Here is an 18,073-nt window from a genome sequence, read left to right as displayed (position 1 = left end):
TCCTCATCCACTGGTAATGGCTCACATTTTACAACTGAGAAGTTAAATTATATGCCCAGAGACACTTAGTAAGCTAGTGGACAAAACCCAGTCGGCTTTGTTGTCTTGCACTGAGTCTTCTATTGCACAGTGTCTCTTTTGAACTATTCGCAGAGGAAGTGAACTGTGAAAGAGCACCAGGAACAAAACAGAGAATGGCCTTTTGTCTTCTGCTTGTCTACACTCTGAAATGTCTAAATTCATGACAGTAAAACCAGAAAGAGTCAGAGGCGACTGGTACTAAGTGTCAGAATGTGGAGCAGAATAACAATAAACAACTCAAATGCTGCTTTGGACATTATTCCCTGCTGCATGAACGTTAAGAGTTCATGTGAGAATACTGAGTAGTGCTTGCAAGGAGCTCTCTAATCTCTCTTCCTAAACACCAACTTTTTCATGTAAAGCACCAGTCTGTTGTGACCTCTTATAGCCCTACCACTATTACTTTTGCCCTTCATGAGTGTTAGCTGCATCCACCTGTCATCTCTTGCTTCCTGTGTTACAAAGCATCTCTATTTGCATATATATACATACTGTATGGAATTTCAATCCCATAGCTGCTACCTCTATACAAATAAACAACACAGAGTAAAAAAGAAACTCTCACTCCATGAAGAATACTGTGCAGCAGGCTGTAATCAGTGAACTACAAAAAGGTTTATTCCTTCCTGTGAAGGGCTCCCTTCTTTTCACAATCCGTGACACTCAAAAGTTCAAACATGTTTTTCATCTAAAGTTTGAACTGTATTTACTGAAAGGTCAGGGTCTCTTTGGAATATCTTTGCTCTTCACAAGATGCACCAAACAAGAATTAACTATACAGAAGATAAGGGTCAAGGCACCATCAGTAGTAACTTTTATCCACTCCACTCTAGTAATATAGTACCCAGGGTTAGATCAGCCCAGAAGTTACTAATCTAGTCTGGGGAAAAAAGCTTTCCCTTCAGTTACAAATTCAAGATGCTTAAAGTGAGAAACTGGGACAAGATGTTTTTATGTGAATGATATGAAGCAAAATGCAGCTGCACAGAACTATATCAATGTCTATCATCAAGATAAAGCGTTGGATGAAACAACTTTTTCAGAGAAAAGATCTTTCTTCCTATGTCATCTTATGCTATATTTAAATCTAAGGAAAATATTGGTTTTAAAGTGGGAGGAATGAAGAAGCTTCATTTTCATTACATCTAGGCACCACCACACACACACACACACACACACTTCCACGGAGGCACAAACCTTCAGGCTGCCTGATATGCAAACAGAAAGCAGCAACATGTGAACCTTGTGATTTTCACAGTCATTGCTAAAGGCATTTTGTAGTGAAGAATTTCAAAAGAAATAAGAAATCCTCTGTGTACCATCAATAATTATTACATGGCTTGTTATCAGCATGATCTGTGGGACAGAGCCTTAAATTTGATGAGTGATCACTTAAAGTATCCCTTACTGATTGGTATTTTCATGATCTGAGAGTGTGGCTCAGCCCTCATATTGCCTGGCAGTAATGAGACAGTTCAAGCTGCTTGCAAAATAAATGCAATTGAGAAGGCACTGACACAAGTTAGGTATGCCACATCTACTATATGGCAGTCTGAGAAAGGCACCAGTAGAAGTGACCCTGATTTCCCCAAAGGCTGAAACCCAGCATGGGCAGAACTATCTACCTGAGCGTTACTGTGGGATACAAACCGCATCCTTCTGTTCACCTTGCATCAACTAAAGCTTACCTATAAATACATTGAAAACAAACAAGTATGTGACTTAGCACGCAGATGTTTATTTATTGCATAGAGTTAAACACCAAAGAGAAGTCTAATATCTCAGCTATCACAATCCAATACAGCACATCCAGGTAGCCCTACCACGAAGTCTACTGTTGCAGCTACTATAACCCAAAATATCACACCCAGATAGGTCTCTGTTCATCCAAACAGAGTCAAATGAAACCAATTCTCTCCTCAGGTTACCGCTGCATGCAGAGAACAGCAGAGATGCAGACAGCACCAGTGCAAGAAACTTTGCAATCTTAAACATATTCCCAAGAAACGCATTTTTCAGAAGCTTTGAAACACTGGGTGGGACCTCTGGCAACACAGCACTGTGGAGCTGGGGAAGAGAAGAAAGTCAGAAGTCAAAAGACATTGCCTCACTGCATGATTTCACCACAGTTTCCCAATAGCCAACCACAGTTCAGCCATCTTCTAAACTTCTGAATGTCTGTTTCCTTTATATTCTATTTATGTATTTTTATGTAAACATGTGAGTGGGTGCATGTTTAAATACACATGTGCACACACACTACCTACAAGTGTTCGTAAATCACGACATTTCTATTCCTGCATTTGTACATTTAATCTCCCCACACATCTCACATTTTAATCTTAATATTTTCAATCTCATCAAAGAACACTTTTACCATACTGGTTTGTTTTTGCTTACTGATTCACCAGACACACCTTGCCGCCGCCTTCTACGGAATGGTCAGTCCCCCAGTACTCCTCAAGCCTAATATCCAGCAACAATTCATTTACAGTGAAGGGCTAAGATTTAAGATAAGGTTCAGGGAAAATCAGCCTGTCATTACAGGCTTGGGGAAATAAAAGATCACCCAAATGCCAGATCTGACCTGACCTTTGAATGTACTGCTCCAATAATATTTTTCAATAGCTACGCTTCCCATCCTTTCCCTTGAAGGACAAGGGATATGAATCCATTACTGCAGCAAGTCAGTTATGAGCTGGCCACAGCTTTCCTTCCAAACTCTGCTGAGAAAAAACAATTGAACTCCAATGCCCAATGCAAAAGTATTGCTCCTCATAAAGCATCTGTTTACTTGCATTGTTTAGCAAAAAAAGGAAGGAAAAAAGTTGTTAATACCTGTATTACACCTGTTAGAAAATGAACAAGCAGATTCTAACACAGAAGAATTTTATTTTCCATGTTTGCACACTTGTTTTTTTCTGCTATGACCAAGGAAATGCAGCTACAAATAGAATGTCTAATGATAATTTCTAATCTCACTTTGCATATAAAAATCCCATCAGGTTTTGAAAAATTTCAGCACAAACTGTAAATACTCGAATGAATCCCAGGGTTTAAATACAAACATGTAGGAAAAAAAATTCCTCAAAAACCCCTTGAACTTCTATACATAGATAGGATTCAGCTCTATGACAATTATATATTAGAAATAATTGGTTAAACAGCAAAAAAATGAGATGTTTTATCAGGAGAAATATTGACTGAAAACACATCTCAAAAAGTGGCCAACAAGGACCTCTTTTGCCATTTTTTTCAGAGTGGGCTTGAAAATCAGCTACATCTACTTGAATTTGTACCCCCCAGCTGGGCTGTCAACTCCCCTTAAAAAAAGCACGCAGGAATGGATATTCCTGCTCAAGCTCTGTGGTTGCTTCTTATAATTCACTCATCTGTCTCTCTTACAGGAGAGAACATAATTTATATACCTTTCATCACTTGTATGCAGTTCAGTCAACGAAAACACTGTTCAAGCTGATTCTTCCTGCCTGCCTTGAGCTCAGAAATCCTGAGCCATGGGGCTTGCCTGCTGCTTGCACTAATCCCTTGTCTGCTGGCACTGGGAGTCCCACCGGTAATGAAATAAAAATGGTATTCCAGGGCAGAAAGCCCAGCAACAAGCAGGATTTTTCTCAGCAGAAAGAACCCAACTGCAAAACAGTATCTAGTGAATGGTAACTAAAAATCTGATGCACGTTGCCTATTTGCTCTCACTTTAGACTGCTGGCCTGGAGACACACATTTTTCCCTCTGCTTTTCTCAGAGAGAAGCTGGAAGGTGAAATGGCTGCAATGCCCACCCGGCTCTTGTGAATTGCTTGTACACACCTCTGTACTGCCACAGCATTCATGGATGGCTGCTGGAAAGTAACATAACTTCTTCATTCTTCTGTTCCCCATATTTACAGTGGGAATAATATTAACTAGTAAGAATTGATGGTGATAAAAGCAATAAAGACTACTGATGTGGTCAGAAATTACACTGCTGTGGCCTTATATGATTTTTCATGCAGTGAAGTCTTATTCTGTTTGCAGATGTTTCTTATATCCTCTCTGCTTCTACAGTATTATTTTTTTTTTTTTTTAAAGATTTCAATACAGCAATGAGATTCCATTTCAGCAGAATGAGTCTTTGCTTAGACAAGTGTCTCCATTTGCCAGTCCTGATTATGATCCATTCCTGCAGCAGGCAGAGAGGAGCTTATGGCCTATATGGAAAATATCAAGGTCCTTATTGATATCCTGAAGAATGTTTCACCAGCTAGTTCTGAACTGTTGCTCTTGTTTCTCTTTCTGTAAGAAAATAAACTCTTCTTGAAGCTTTGTTGTCATCCAATAACAACTAAGTAGGATTAATTTCAGGCAATATAAATGAAAGGCAACATTAATTCAGAAGCAACAAACCTGAACGTTCTATGCAAAATAAATGAAGACAAAGTAAGCAAGGTCAGCTCAGCGGAGTAACATAAAAGGCAGCCTCTTCTCTCAAAGCCTTTTGATCTGAATTTAACCTAAAATTGCAACCTCCTTCTCAGGCCTTAGTAAAATAGCTTTTACACAACTACCAGGTTTCTGCAGGATCACATAATCTTAAATCTATCCGTTCAGATGCCGGGACGTTTCCAGCAGAGAAGCAGTCCATGAAATGCTGTGAAGGCTGCTGCTGACAGCTGCAGGTTTAGAGCAAGTGGGTGTTCTTCTCAAAGTCACCTGGAAGCCTCTCCTGTAAAGATTTAGCCTTTGGTACACCAGTTTGAATTAGGGTTTAAAAATATTACACTGATAAAAATGCGATTACAGTTTTTCTGCATCTAATCTTGTTGCCTGTACTACTGATTCTGGAACACGCAAGGCTCAGTTCACTCTTACCCTTATTCTTCATTGCGCTTGAGGTTTAATCTGTTCTTACATCAGTTACACAGTGGTATAAAATCATAAGCTAATGTAAATTTACTGTAGACTTATAGGTGCATAGATGAGATCAGCATCAGGGTTTCTAAATCCACATTCTTGTTCCCCTGGTCCTCTCTGGGACATATAAAAAAGAAAATTTTGAAAAGTGAAGAAGGAACCAAAACATAAGCCACAACTCTGAACCATTAGACAGAAAAATTTCACAGGTTTGTTAAAGTTGGCAGTTAGGTAATTTTGAAGTGATCCTGTTGGAGACTCGTCTGTTTAAAGTTCAAATGGGAAGATGCAGAGCAGCTGTATCCACTCAGAAGCGACAGCAGGTACAGTTAGTTGATTTAATAAAGACCTGTCTGCACATCAGATGAGAAATTCTGAAGTGACAGAACTGGGTTGCAGCATTTCCGGTAAACAATTTTAGCAAGACTGTAAAACAGTCTTGAATGAGTTGATTATTCTCATCCCTGCTTGATGCCAGGGAAACGTTGTGAGTATTTAACAAATAATGTAAGAAAGTAACATTCTTCCAATAAAAAAATTATGACCAGCAGGGCAGCCTGCTATTGTAATCACATTTTTAAGAGTTGAAAAAGCAGGACCATGAAAAAACTGCCAGCTAAAAGAACTGGGCACATTTTTGGTACATCAGGTTGGTGTTCGTGTACACAAGGGTGAGTGTAGTAAGAGCTAAATTTTACAGAAATTAATAGTATATTTTTGAATAGTTATCAGCTAATCAACAGCCTTTAAGATACACTCTTTGTATAAAATAAATAACCAGTATCGACTCTGTGGAGTCACAGTATGGACCCAGTTTTCACAGAACTGCTTCCAATAAGATAAAAGTCTGGTGTGACTTTCTGAAGTCCCTTCTGAAATATTTTCATCATTCTTTCAAGGTTCAAACCAGTTTGATTCTGTGCAGCAGAAGGTCAATATTTGCCCTACCCTTACCAATGCTTTTTCAGCTCTTTCCACTATATTCTGCAAATATATTCTTGCAGCATGTCAGGGTGGCAGGCTGAAGCTCCAGAGCAGGGAACAAGACTGTTACACTATGCCAACCCCACCACTCTATTTATGAATGTTGTTTTTCATGCAAAGCTACTGCATTCATTTGGATACTTCTCAACAGGTGTGGTGTCCCTATCTAAGGTTTTATAGCCTGCAAACTAGGTTTAAGAACTATATAATCCTACACTGAAGGTAAGAGCTGAAGAGAGTTAATCAAATGAGACAGAGGATGCCAAAACCATACTAAAGCTGGAGAAGGTGGCACATAAAACACCTTGAAGGGATCCATGACTGTTCCATCAAGATGAGTAACCTGCAGTACCCAAGACTATTCTGCCTTGGGGTTTGCAGTGACTTTATGTTAGGTAACATTCCAGCCAAGTTGCGTATAAATCCTACATAAGTTTTAGACTGAGTTTTGTTATAAACAATAAAATCTCTTGTTTCCTGAATATCCTACCAAAGACAGGACAGACAAACAGCAGAAACAAAACCAGTTCAGGATATTATAGTGATAAAAATTTCAGACGTCTGCTTTATCAAAGAATTGGGGCAGAGGACCACATGGAAAATCAGTTTTGCACCTGTATATGTTCCTTGCTGCTCTACTTTTTTTGATCTTTATATTCAGAACAATGCTTATTTAGAATAAATGTGCTTTTCCAGTCACACATTTGCTTGCTTCAGAAGAAGCAGTTTTAGCAGAAGAGTTTGAGATGAGGAAATTCTTTTCTTTTCTTCAATTCTTTTCTTCAATAACCAGTGACTAATTTTATAAAATCCCATTACAAGGCTGATTCTTATGGTACAGAAAACTAATTAATTTACTCTGATGAATTTGTCAACAGACAAATTACTGGGACCACTAACTCACTGTGTCGTCTTTGCATATACATATTTGGAGCAGAGGCACAGCATAAAAAAAGTTACTAGCAACTTTTTTGGAACAGCAGTTTTTATCTGGTTTTGTTAGTAAACCAAATACTTAGCAATGTTCTAGCATACCTGTCACTTAGCTGGTAATACCGCTAGACCAGCATTCAAATACATGGAAGCATAAAGTCCACATGAGCAGATACAGATGTCCTTCTGAAAGACCCCTCACTTCCTCCTGCAGCTGAGTAAATATGAATTTAAATGCACTAAATAAAGAGAATAAACACTGACTAATAAGAAGAGTGTCTCTAATTTTAGGCAGGTTTATGGACACAGTTTTTAAATAAACATAAATATATCAGTTTGAACGTTATTTCCCAAGGAAATGAGACTCCATGATTGTGCTATTAAGTGGTGGTTGCCACCCCCTGACTCCCCCATCCTTCACGTCCAACCTGGCTTACAACTTCTGAAGCTGTTGGCTTTTCATCTGAAGTTGACAATGGGGGAAGAAATCCCCATGATATCAAAATGCTGCAACGTCAGTGAAAATTAGCAGTTGGAAAGAGCAGAGAGGCTCATGTTAGTATTTTCACTATGAGAAATACTGTAGTATGAACTTGGCAGTTACCTGTTCTGTATGACTTGTCAGTGGCCCTATAAGTATATAATGGCAGAATAATTAGCCCTCACACCAGCCACAGTATGTGCTTTCTCCCAGCTGATCAGGCAGAAAGAAAGGAGAAGAGCTGGAAATAGGAAAAGAAGTTGAAACCATATAGGGAGAATGAGAGGAGGTGAAGCTATTTAAACGAAGGAGAATTTGAGGTTACTGGGAACAAAGCAGTAAGAGAAGAGCCTGCGCGCGCGCACACACACACACACACCTTAAGGCAACCTGATCCCATCGGTTCCGATGCTCAAACCACAATTTGATTTCACAGCTTGGCACCGGACTGTTACACTGGTTCAACAGCTAACACGGACATACTGTAGTAACAGAATGTTTGCTTTTCACCTGGTCTGGGAATAAGCAACACTGGTATAAATACGTTTTCTCCTGAATTGATCCAGAGAGGAAAGGGCTGTGCTACTTTGCTGAAAGGGCTGTGTTTAAGACAATAGAGCTGTGTATATGGGTAAGTCCTTTAGGTACCTAAATCAGCATTAGATGTCGCTGTACGTATTTATGTTGGCTTTAGAGACCATTACTTTATACATTACAAAACTAAAGAATTCTATCTAAATTAGAGTGCTAACGTTAATAAGCACAGGTTAATGCTAAATATAAGCAAACACAAAAGCTTAGCAGCTGGTTTACTACGTCATCCTTTTGTATCCATCCCAGATCAGGGTACTGAAAAAAAAAATGATAATAAATGGTATCATCATTAAATATAATTAAGTAAATACATCTATAGCATTTTCCTCCACTTTCAGATTTCAAAGCTATTATAAATTAAGTTTCACTAATAACAGTCAGAAATCAGAATGGAATCATCCCTATTCTGCAGAAAATGAAATAAACTGTAGAGAGACATTCAGCTGGGTTCTGAAATACCGGTGAAGACCTATGAAGTATGTTGTGCTCCTAAGCAGCAAACAGAACGCGTGTTGACATTTACTTGTCAAGTAACATGACTGAGGTTACAGTGGAAGTCTGTATAGAAGGTGGGAACAGAAACAAGACTTTCTGATTCATCCTTCTCCATCTGATGCCATAAAAAGTAAAATATTGCATCAGATCAAATGATTGTATGTTAGAAAATTACAGCAATAACAAAGAGAGAATAATCTTGCAGTTATGATACTGGACTTGGAATATTGTTGTCCAGCTCTTGGCTCTGCTACAACATCAAGCAACTTATCTAGTGTTTTCTGCCCAGTCACTTACCCATAAACCAACAGAATTTCCTTTTTCTATCTTGCCCAATGATTTTGGGAAATGGACTGTTTCTCAGTATATGTTTTCACAATACCTAGCACAGCAGGCCTTAGAATCAGATGCACTCTTAGATGTCTGTCTTAATGCAAACAATATTTACAGTGCATTTTAATCTATATTATATTTTAGAATGTGTTCAGGACATTTTACAACCGTTTTCACATTGCAGGTCTATACCAACAAGCTAATGTGGGAAAAACATGTCAGCAAAGCATTGAGAACTGACTTAAAAAATACCTCCTACCTGCACAGGTGTCTCCAGAGTGTAGATATGTTCCCCGCGCACATTGTAGAACTTGACAAGTGCGCTTTTCAACAGGGAACCATTGCCGAGGTCAACCAGCTGGCTTTGCTTCTCCATGCCTGCTACTGCAAGTAGGTCTCCTTGTGTACACCACTGCACCACCACATCTGAAAGCACAAAGATGGTTTGCAATAATCACTGATTAGAATCAGTAGGAACAGCATTTCCAGATGCTGTAAAGTGACTTGAACAGCTAAATCATGCTCTCAAAAGTTACTTAAGTACTTATCCTTGAAATAGTAGCAAATATGCCACATACGCACTTCCGAGAATGACTCTTTTTACTTTGTAAATTGCAAAAAATGTGTTAAAACCATTCATTTTTCTCTCTATGGTGAGCCTATAATGTAATCAGTGGTTGCTCCTAAGTACCTAAGGACAAGAATTTATCAGAGATATTAAAACTGATGTGGAAGATCCTATGCACATCCTTGGGGTAAGTAAGTGGAATCACGTTAATACGCAGATAAATAATCTCACTAAGAGAGCAGCAAACAGTATTTGTCTGGAAAGGCCTACATTGCAAAAAAGCAGCATATCTGGCAATGCCTCATATTCTTGCTGGCTGTGAAATAACTTTTAGCATAACTCAAGCTAGAGTTATAGTTTAGTATAACATCAAAATAAAAAGACTTTTGGATTTTTCTCCATATATACATATGGCCTGCATGTCATAGGTTTTCTTCTGACACCTGACTTGTGAAAATCTACTCATTTGTCTAGCATGAGTTTGCCAGAAGCACACAGGGATTACTTAAGTCTCTCATGTACATGAATATGAATATACGTATCGGTTACTTCTCCTACAAGCACCTCATGATGAGGAACGCCCACAGCTTAATTGGGGGATGCTAATTTCAAACCCTTATATCCTCCAGCTCTTTGTCATACTTCAAGAAGAGCACTAAAACAGTATTTTGTGTTTCTGCTTGTGTTTCAGAGGCAGATTTGTATGTGCAAGGAATACTGAGCTAGTCTTTAAACCTTTTTACTCTTAAACCAGAGGTGAAAGGCACCTATTTTGTGCTGAGACAAAGTGAAGGTAAAGACAAAACTTTTGTGCTCTGGGATGCTCAATCTGCCAAGAACCTTTTGAAGAAATTTGTGGGCGAGAAACTATCTTCAAATGAAGAAGCAGGAGAGAAATGAGAGTTGGCAGGAAGGATCTCAAAATTGTTTCAAGTTGTCAACTTGTCATTTTCAGAGACTTTTATGTGCAATTTAAAACGGTTTTGTATTATTTCAACTTTCTGATATTTCTCATGGGAATTATGCTTCTGTACATATCAGAGGCAAGACGCATATTCCTCAAGATAATTTTTTTACAGCTAGGCACTGTATGCCTCTTTTTTTCTCTTAGTCCTCAGCCCTCTAAGTAATCTAGGGTGGGATTTAATTCATCTTTCTCAGAGAATATAACGATAGCAGGTTAGAAATCAATGAGGCACGCTGATCAACTCCACTTTTGGTAGCTGGTTTAACTAAACAATTACCAAAGTGAAAAAACAATCTCCTTTGGATACATGTCTTCAGATAAAACCTTCAGTCAATCCCCATACTGAGAGGAAGAGGAGCGATTACTGCATCCAGCAGTTTTCTTTCTCTCAAAACTCGTAGAATTAGGCTGCTGCAAAGGCAGCGAAGGGCTGGACGTGGGCTGCAGCATCCCCCTGGGACAGCATGGCTCTACAGCATGCTGCACTGCACACGGAGTCTTCAATGACTATCGAACCTTGATGTACAATAGCTCAGCTGATAACTAGGTCGCAGCACAAGCACGGAGATTAGAAATCAGAGGAGGTTTCATCTAGGGTAACGGTCTGCAAATGAATCAGTGGATCAGAGCCATCCCTGAAAACTACTTGCCAGCCACTACAGGCATGTGTATCAGCAAACTTTGAAGAGAGAGCACTCTAAATGTGCCATAGCTCTACAGGCAGCAGTTGTAGCTAACTAGTACCACCAGTAAGTAGATGCACTTCAGCAGTTCTGCAGGTAGCAGTGCACTGAGAATCACAGAGATAAAAAGCATTAAGAAAGGAAGGATACAAATGAACAGTTCAGGACCTCCACTAGAACTGATAAAACTTCCAGGAATGTTCAAGCTGGATGAAAAGAACTGGTATTCGGGTATCTCATTCAACAGCAAATGTTTTTCTGCATCAATTTAATATGAATATTCCCAGTAAAATGACAGCTATGCAAAGCTAGTAGAACAGCAAAAATATATCGGTACTGCTTGAAATAGTTTTATAGTTGCCTGCTTTAAAAATACTTTCAGTATGCTGCTCATCCAGCAGCCTATAAAGACAAGGGCATCTGCTGCAGAGACCACAAAGCAATACTTAGAGATTTCAAACAGAAACACATTAATTAAGACTTACACACAATACTAAAGACCATCCACTCTCAGCAGAATACCAAGTGGCTGGAGAGGATGGAGACCTTGAGCTGGGTGCTTTTGCACATTCTTGCATGTGATAACAACCAGTAAAATTATAGTCATTTGAAAAAAATTTTGCTAAGAAGGTACAGAAAATGTTTACATCTATATGACAGTTATATCTAAAACACTTTCCACTGTACAATGGGTAGCTTTAAAACAACAGTGATGTCCCAATCACCTTTCTCTCTCTTCTCATACATACTCCCAATCCAGTAAGATGTTGCACATTCTTCTTCTACTGATGTCTGTGATGTAGTCCAGTTTACAATTCATAAAAAATATTTCTACTGTAGCTTGCACATTAGTATTTTGCCAGAGGAGGGTGATGTAATTAAGGGATCTTTTTCCATTAGTGAAAGTTAATGGGGAAAGAGAAACAGGACAGACATCCTCAGCAAGACAGAGCCATGCAACTCTAAACAGAGAATAAGATGGAGTTTGTTTCTCCTACTGTTTCCAGCTGAAAGCTAGACTAGATGACAACTCAAGACTACTTCCTATCCTATTTACTGTAATTCTGTGGAGATGCTGGGCACATCCCTTGGTGGATATCACAAGAGCTTCTCTAAATTGGTTCCAGTTTCCCAGACTTCAGGCATCCTTTCAGCTGAAGAAGTTTTGTGGATCATGGGGTTACCCCAGGATGCTACATTTTGCCAGCCATGTGATTCTTGTGTTGACACAGATGGAAGCAGGAGTGGAAAAGAAACCTCAAAGGCAATTTTTTTAATCTCCTAAGACTACCCTACATAGTGGATCACCCCAAAACTACTAGGCTGGTGTTAGGGCAACTTTTCACAAAAAATATCCCAGTGTTACAGAACAGCTAAGAGTCTGCTCTAACAGCTTAATTTTTTTTTTTTCATCTAATATAAAACTAACTTACCTGTGGAGATGACAAAGAATCAATGGAACCTATATTTAAGTATGTGCTTATTTGCCACAGTGAATTAAAACTTCTCTCCAGCCAAAGCACTGTAAATTGTACTGAGAGTACTGGCAAAGTAAAGGACTTTTTGATAGGTAAGAACAGTAAAAATTTCAATGTGAATTAAAGATTTTACATGGAATACTGATCGTACAAACATTCATGCACATCACTTAGCAAGATGTATAGTAATTAATCAGTGGAATTTTCCTTCTCTCAGAATAACTTGCCTCTTGATAATTAATAATTCTAGCACATTTTCAAATTTGTGGGAGTCAAAGCAGCATTGCGATTCATACCCAGTTACCAAAAGCATGGGAGGAGACCTTGTGAATTAAAGATGGAAAGGAAGTGTTACATAGCAGAGGCATTCACACAAAGAAGCATAAACGTATTAGCACATTCATCTGAAAACCAGAAAACAGATCAATTGCTCTACAAAACTGCCATGAAAACATGATCTCAAAAATGGAAACATTTTTTCAAAACACAAAAACTCTATCAGCCAACTGCTGCTCTTCCACCAGCAGATGTCACTGCTGGAAATGGCAATAACAGCGGCCAAGTGCTTGCTGGGTTAGGAGAGACAATCACAAAACCATAACCTATACACACATCATTAAAAAGACAAGAAAAACAGAGCATAGGGAGGGGGTGAAATGGTTTCCTTTTGTACCTTTCAACCCTGAGCGGATGATAGTAGGAGACAAGTCGTCATAATTGTTCATTAAACTGATGTCTCCCGATGTGAAGCTGACAGTAAGTAGTGGTTTGGTGTTCTGCACCGGGACTGGATACGCAGCTGGTCCATCTGCAAAAACAAGGCTCTGGAGTGAGCAAAAGGCAAACAACCAGAAGTAATTACATCCAGGCTGAAATACACTGTACTTCAGCCTACCACCATCAAGAGTGGTTCCAAGCCTCAAACTCTACCTGCTTATTTCTGCAACGTCTATGGGCAAAAGCAAAGCAGGTTTAGCTAGTTCACTTGTCTCCTTTTGTGAAACCCCAATGTTTTTACTTTGTGAATTTTTACTGCAGTATATCCAATGTGATTTATGCATATGCTATTATGTTATACAGTGGTGGTTTTCAATCATTCTCCATTGTCAACTCCCTGAAGTGTCTACAAACTGAAAACCAGTGCTTTGAAGGCTTCCTTGGGACCCAAGTTGAAAACCAGTGTAATAAACCACATAATCACATTAAAAGCTATTTGTTAGATACACTTTCTGCTTGGGCAAGTGTTGGGGACTCCTCCTGAAATCACATAAAGACATTCTAAGAACTTCTAAGAGAACACACTGACCTTTCACAAATAACTGTATTCTAAAAGTTAAGAGCTAGGCAGCAGCATGAAAAGTTACTTGCTGTCCTGCATAACAGGATCCAATGCACTCAAATGTAGAGGGGAGCCCAAATGAACACCTGGCTTTAAAAACCGATTCTGCAAAGTCTCTGCTCCTCTGGGCTTGTTTTTCAGCATTCACTGAAATTCCCTTGTTCAAATACTTCATGACCAATATCACCAACTGTACCGTTCGCTGTTTAACTCTTTGTTTACAATTTCTGACAGGAGATGCTGCTGGCCCCTGCTAAAGTGCCTCTCAAGGTCCAGCCAGCAACTTTTAAGTCAACCGAAATGGCAGAGCCAGTTAAGAGTGTTATTGCTTCCTCAACTTGTAAAAAAGCTGATCAGAAAGCATTTTGGAGAGAGATGTCTAGTAATTAGCATCTCTGTGTGTATATAATTTAATAAGAAAAACCCATCAAACTTCCAGTCCTTCCTACACGTCTGTGTGAGTCAAAGGCTTGTCACCTTTGAGAGGTTTATGCTGCATCTGCTCTAAAGAAAACACATCATGTTTGGGTAATCATCAAAATAGGCTTGTAGGCTTGTTACAAGTCCACCCCCCGCCCTGACTGACTCAGAAAAAGCTAGCTCATTTGGATCATTTAAGTTCTCATGTGTGTACTCTGCAACTTTACCATCCTCCAGCTGGAACCTCAGTATTTTAAAAAAACAATGAAAAACCAATTTAATGCTGTTCTCTGTCTTGCTTTAGAAGCTTGCTAGGAGATTTGAAGTTTGTTTCTTCTCTACTAAGGTAAGAAATCTCACCCAGTACCAAAAGTGAGGCATGAAAGCCAAAACAAAACTCAGTTTCAAAAGGTGCTAACATTTTACCAGATGGTCACGTTATCTTCTATCATTATTTGTTAAATACATATGCTTATTATATTGACATATATACACACGATTCTGGAAAAGGTACATTTTTTTGACGGAATCCCAATTAGAGTTAAAACTGCGAGAGTCCTCAATTCAGTGGTTCAGATCTGAGATGCAAATTCAGAATTATTTCTAGCTAATATGTATTTAAATTTTTCATTGTACAATCACTGTTATATTAATTTAGTTCTTTAGTTCAGATTTTATGCACTGGAAAACAGAAACAGCTTACCTAGATCTTATAGACTAATCAACGGCATTAACAACAAATATTAGCATTACTTGAGTAAGAAGGATGGGGCTGACCGTGCATGGATACCTAGGCCTTCTAGGTCTTTGCTATTGATGATTTCCAAAGAGTTTAAAACAAAAACATTTCACCCAATGAGTTATATTTATACTTAATGGGAGGGAAGGATTTCTTCCTGACCCTCAAACTGGCAAAGTGCTCTGAGGCATGGGAATTAGTAACTCCAGACAGCTCCAGTCACCCTTCTTCTACCCTGTGTAACTGCAGGAAATATTTTCATTTCCAATCCTTCTACGGAATTTATTGGGCTCTTTATATCAGGACTATCAAGGATGGGACTATAATGATGAGCATTACAGAAATGCTATGAAACAGAGATAAAATTAAAGATGTAGTACTTTCCACTATGTCTAGTACTGGTGTCTTTTCACACGAATCTATATAATAACGCATTAACTTCTGTGCACTCTGACTGCCTCCATACATATGGACCATTGCAACACCTCACATCTGCTTATCAGTGAAATCTGATACGCCCCTTTCTAGTGTTTTTCACTAGCCGTCACTAAAAACTTTGAGCCTTGTGCCGTTATCTCATTTGTGCAAATGGAGGCAGAGCAGCACAGATGAGGTACGACCTGCAGCAAGCCACACAGCGAGGCTGGTGGCAGAGCTGGGGACAAACCCATTCTCCTGTACCAGCTCTCTGCTCCAACCCCCATGCTACCTCCACAGGAACGCACCATCTCTCAGCCTCTACCAGCTTGAAACTGTGGCCATCCTGCTGTTTTAGTAGAGCATGACAACTCCCTGGTGTTCGAAATGTCTTCGTGAACACTTGCAAAGCTGAAACAGAAGGACGTGCGCACAACACTACCTTGTGGTGGGGAATAGTCGTCGGAGTCCGTGTCGCTCTCGCTGCTGTCCTCCACCAGGAAGCTGGGGTAGTTCCAGGACATGCTGAGGATGCCATCTGACTCATGAAGGAGCACATGGGCCAGCATTCGGCCATGGCAGTCCATGACGATAACCTGTCCATCAGCAGTGCCAAACAGTACCTGGAAATAACACAACAGCCCTCAGGCCCACCAAACGTCAGCCACTGGACCCTCCTTCAAATGCATCTTGTAATTAACTAGCTACGCTGGAAATTAATTGAAAGCAAAGCAGTCAGGGATGTGAAATGGTGCCACAATAGGGCACCGCAACCAAAGATGTATATGAAAAATGAAGTTAAAGCAGCAGGATCTAGAGGTAAGTGCCTAAAATCTGTGAGCAAGTAATGTTTCACGGTGGGGTGCGTTTTGTTCACTTTAATATGAACCATTGCACTTTATTTGAACTTGGCCATTACTGCAACTAAAGCGAGCTGGCAGAAGGGCTACCACAGATTCTGCAGTATTCTTGGGTTATACAGAAACTTCTAAAATTGGTGGCATAAACCGAGGTATGCATCAGTCATAACAATATCAAAAGGCACAGCTGACAAAAGTGAGGTCTTAGCAGATGTGATGGGTTGACCCTGGCTGATTGCCAGGTGCCCACCAAAGCCGTTCTATCACTCCCCCTCCTCAGCTGGACAGGGGAGAGAAAATATAACAAAGAGCTTGTGGGTCGAGATAAGGACAGGAGAGATATCACTCATCACTTACCGTCACGGGCAAAACAGACTCAACTTGGGGAAATTAACTCACTTTATTACAAATCAACCAGAGTAGGGTAATGAGAAAAAAACCGAATCTCAGAACACCTTCCCTCCACCCCTCCCTTCTTCCCGGGCACAACTTCACTCCCGGCTTCTCTACCAACCCCCCCCAGCGGCACAGGGGGAACGGGGATGGGGTTTACGGTCAGTTCATCACACGTTGTTTTCTGCCGCTTCATCCTCCTCAGGGGGAGGACTCATCACACTCTTCCCTGCTCCAACGTGGGGTCCCACCCACGGGAGACAGTCCTCCACGAACTTCTCCAACGTGGGCCCTTCCCACGGGCTGCAGTTCTTCACGAACTGCTCCAGCATGGGTCCTTTCCACGGTGTGCAGTCCTTCAGGAGCACACTGCTCCAGCGGGGGTCCCCCACGGGGTCACAAGTCCTGCCAGAAAACCTGCTCCATGGGCTCCTCTCTCCACAGATCCGCAGGTCCTGCCAGGAACCTGCTCCAGCGCAGGGTTCCCACGGGGTCACAGCCTCCTTCGGGAAACCCACCTGCTCCGGCGTGGGGTCCTCCACGGGCTGCAGGTGGATATCTGCTCCACCGTGGACCTCCATGGGCTGCAGGGGGACAGCCTGCCTCACCATGGTCTTCACCACGGGCCGCAGGGGAATCTCTGCTCCGGCGCCTGGAGCATCTCCTCCCCCTCCTTCTTCACTGACCTTGGTGTCCGCAGAGTTGTTTCTCTTACATGTTCTCACTCCTCTCTCCGGCTGCCGAATCTGCCTGTCCCAACTTTTTTTTTCCTTCTTAAAAATGTTATCACAGAGGCGTTACCGCTATCGCTGATTGGCTCGGCCTTGGCCGGCGGCGGGTCCGTCTCAGAGCTGGTATTGGCTTTCTCTTGAACACAGGGGAAGCTTCCAGCAGCTTCTTACAGAAGCCACCCCTGTAACCCCCCCCCCCCGCTACCAAAACCTTGCCAACAAAACCAATACAGCAGAGATTTCAAACAGCTTGTGAGAACTAGAAAGCTGAACAGAGGAGGACAGGTTATTCAGTTGATGAGCTGAAAGAAGTGGGAGAATGTCTTCCAAAAACAGAGGCAAAAAGCAATATGATCAGTCAACTGGAAGTAGATTGTTATAGCCCAAGAGGAAGGCAATATGTTACACATTCAGGAAGAGTTGAAGAAGAGCTTCTACCCACCATTTCAAATACAAAATGGATAACGGAAGTTTTTTACTTGCCCCTATACAACTCCATAGCTGATGCGCGCTGACTGAAGTCAGACTGACTGGAACCTACAATTTCTTTTTTATAAGCATTTTCTGTCTTGAGGCTTTTAGCAAGTTAAGATCCTGCATATTTGATGAATTTTAGAAAAACATCAGGAAATAGGGATTAATAAATCCACAAAACAATAAATGCATT

At 40.5% G+C, this 18,073-nt stretch overlaps 1 protein-coding gene across 5 annotated transcripts in view; it reads right to left on the bottom strand.

Annotated features, from left to right (window-relative positions):
- Positions 1-18,073, bottom strand: part of TULP4 (TUB like protein 4) — a 163,915-nt gene that overhangs the window by 24,737 nt on the left and 121,105 nt on the right. For all 5 annotated transcript variants that reach the window (XM_030022841.2, XM_041125470.1, XM_041125471.1 and 2 more), the window contains 3 exons: positions 15,865-16,045; positions 13,181-13,315; positions 9,071-9,237 (listed from right to left, as the gene is read on the bottom strand). In XM_030022841.2, the coding sequence (XP_029878701.1) occupies positions 9,071-9,237; positions 13,181-13,315; positions 15,865-16,045 (483 nt within the window). The remainder of the gene's footprint in view (positions 1-9,070; positions 9,238-13,180; positions 13,316-15,864; positions 16,046-18,073) is intronic.

Source organism: Aquila chrysaetos, chromosome 8, assembly GCF_900496995.4.
Source record: "Aquila chrysaetos chrysaetos chromosome 8, bAquChr1.4, whole genome shotgun sequence".
Lineage (NCBI taxonomy): Eukaryota > Metazoa > Chordata > Aves > Accipitriformes > Accipitridae > Aquila > Aquila chrysaetos.
Note: the sequence above shows the minus strand (reverse complement) of the source record. Positions and strands in the feature narration are given on the sequence as shown.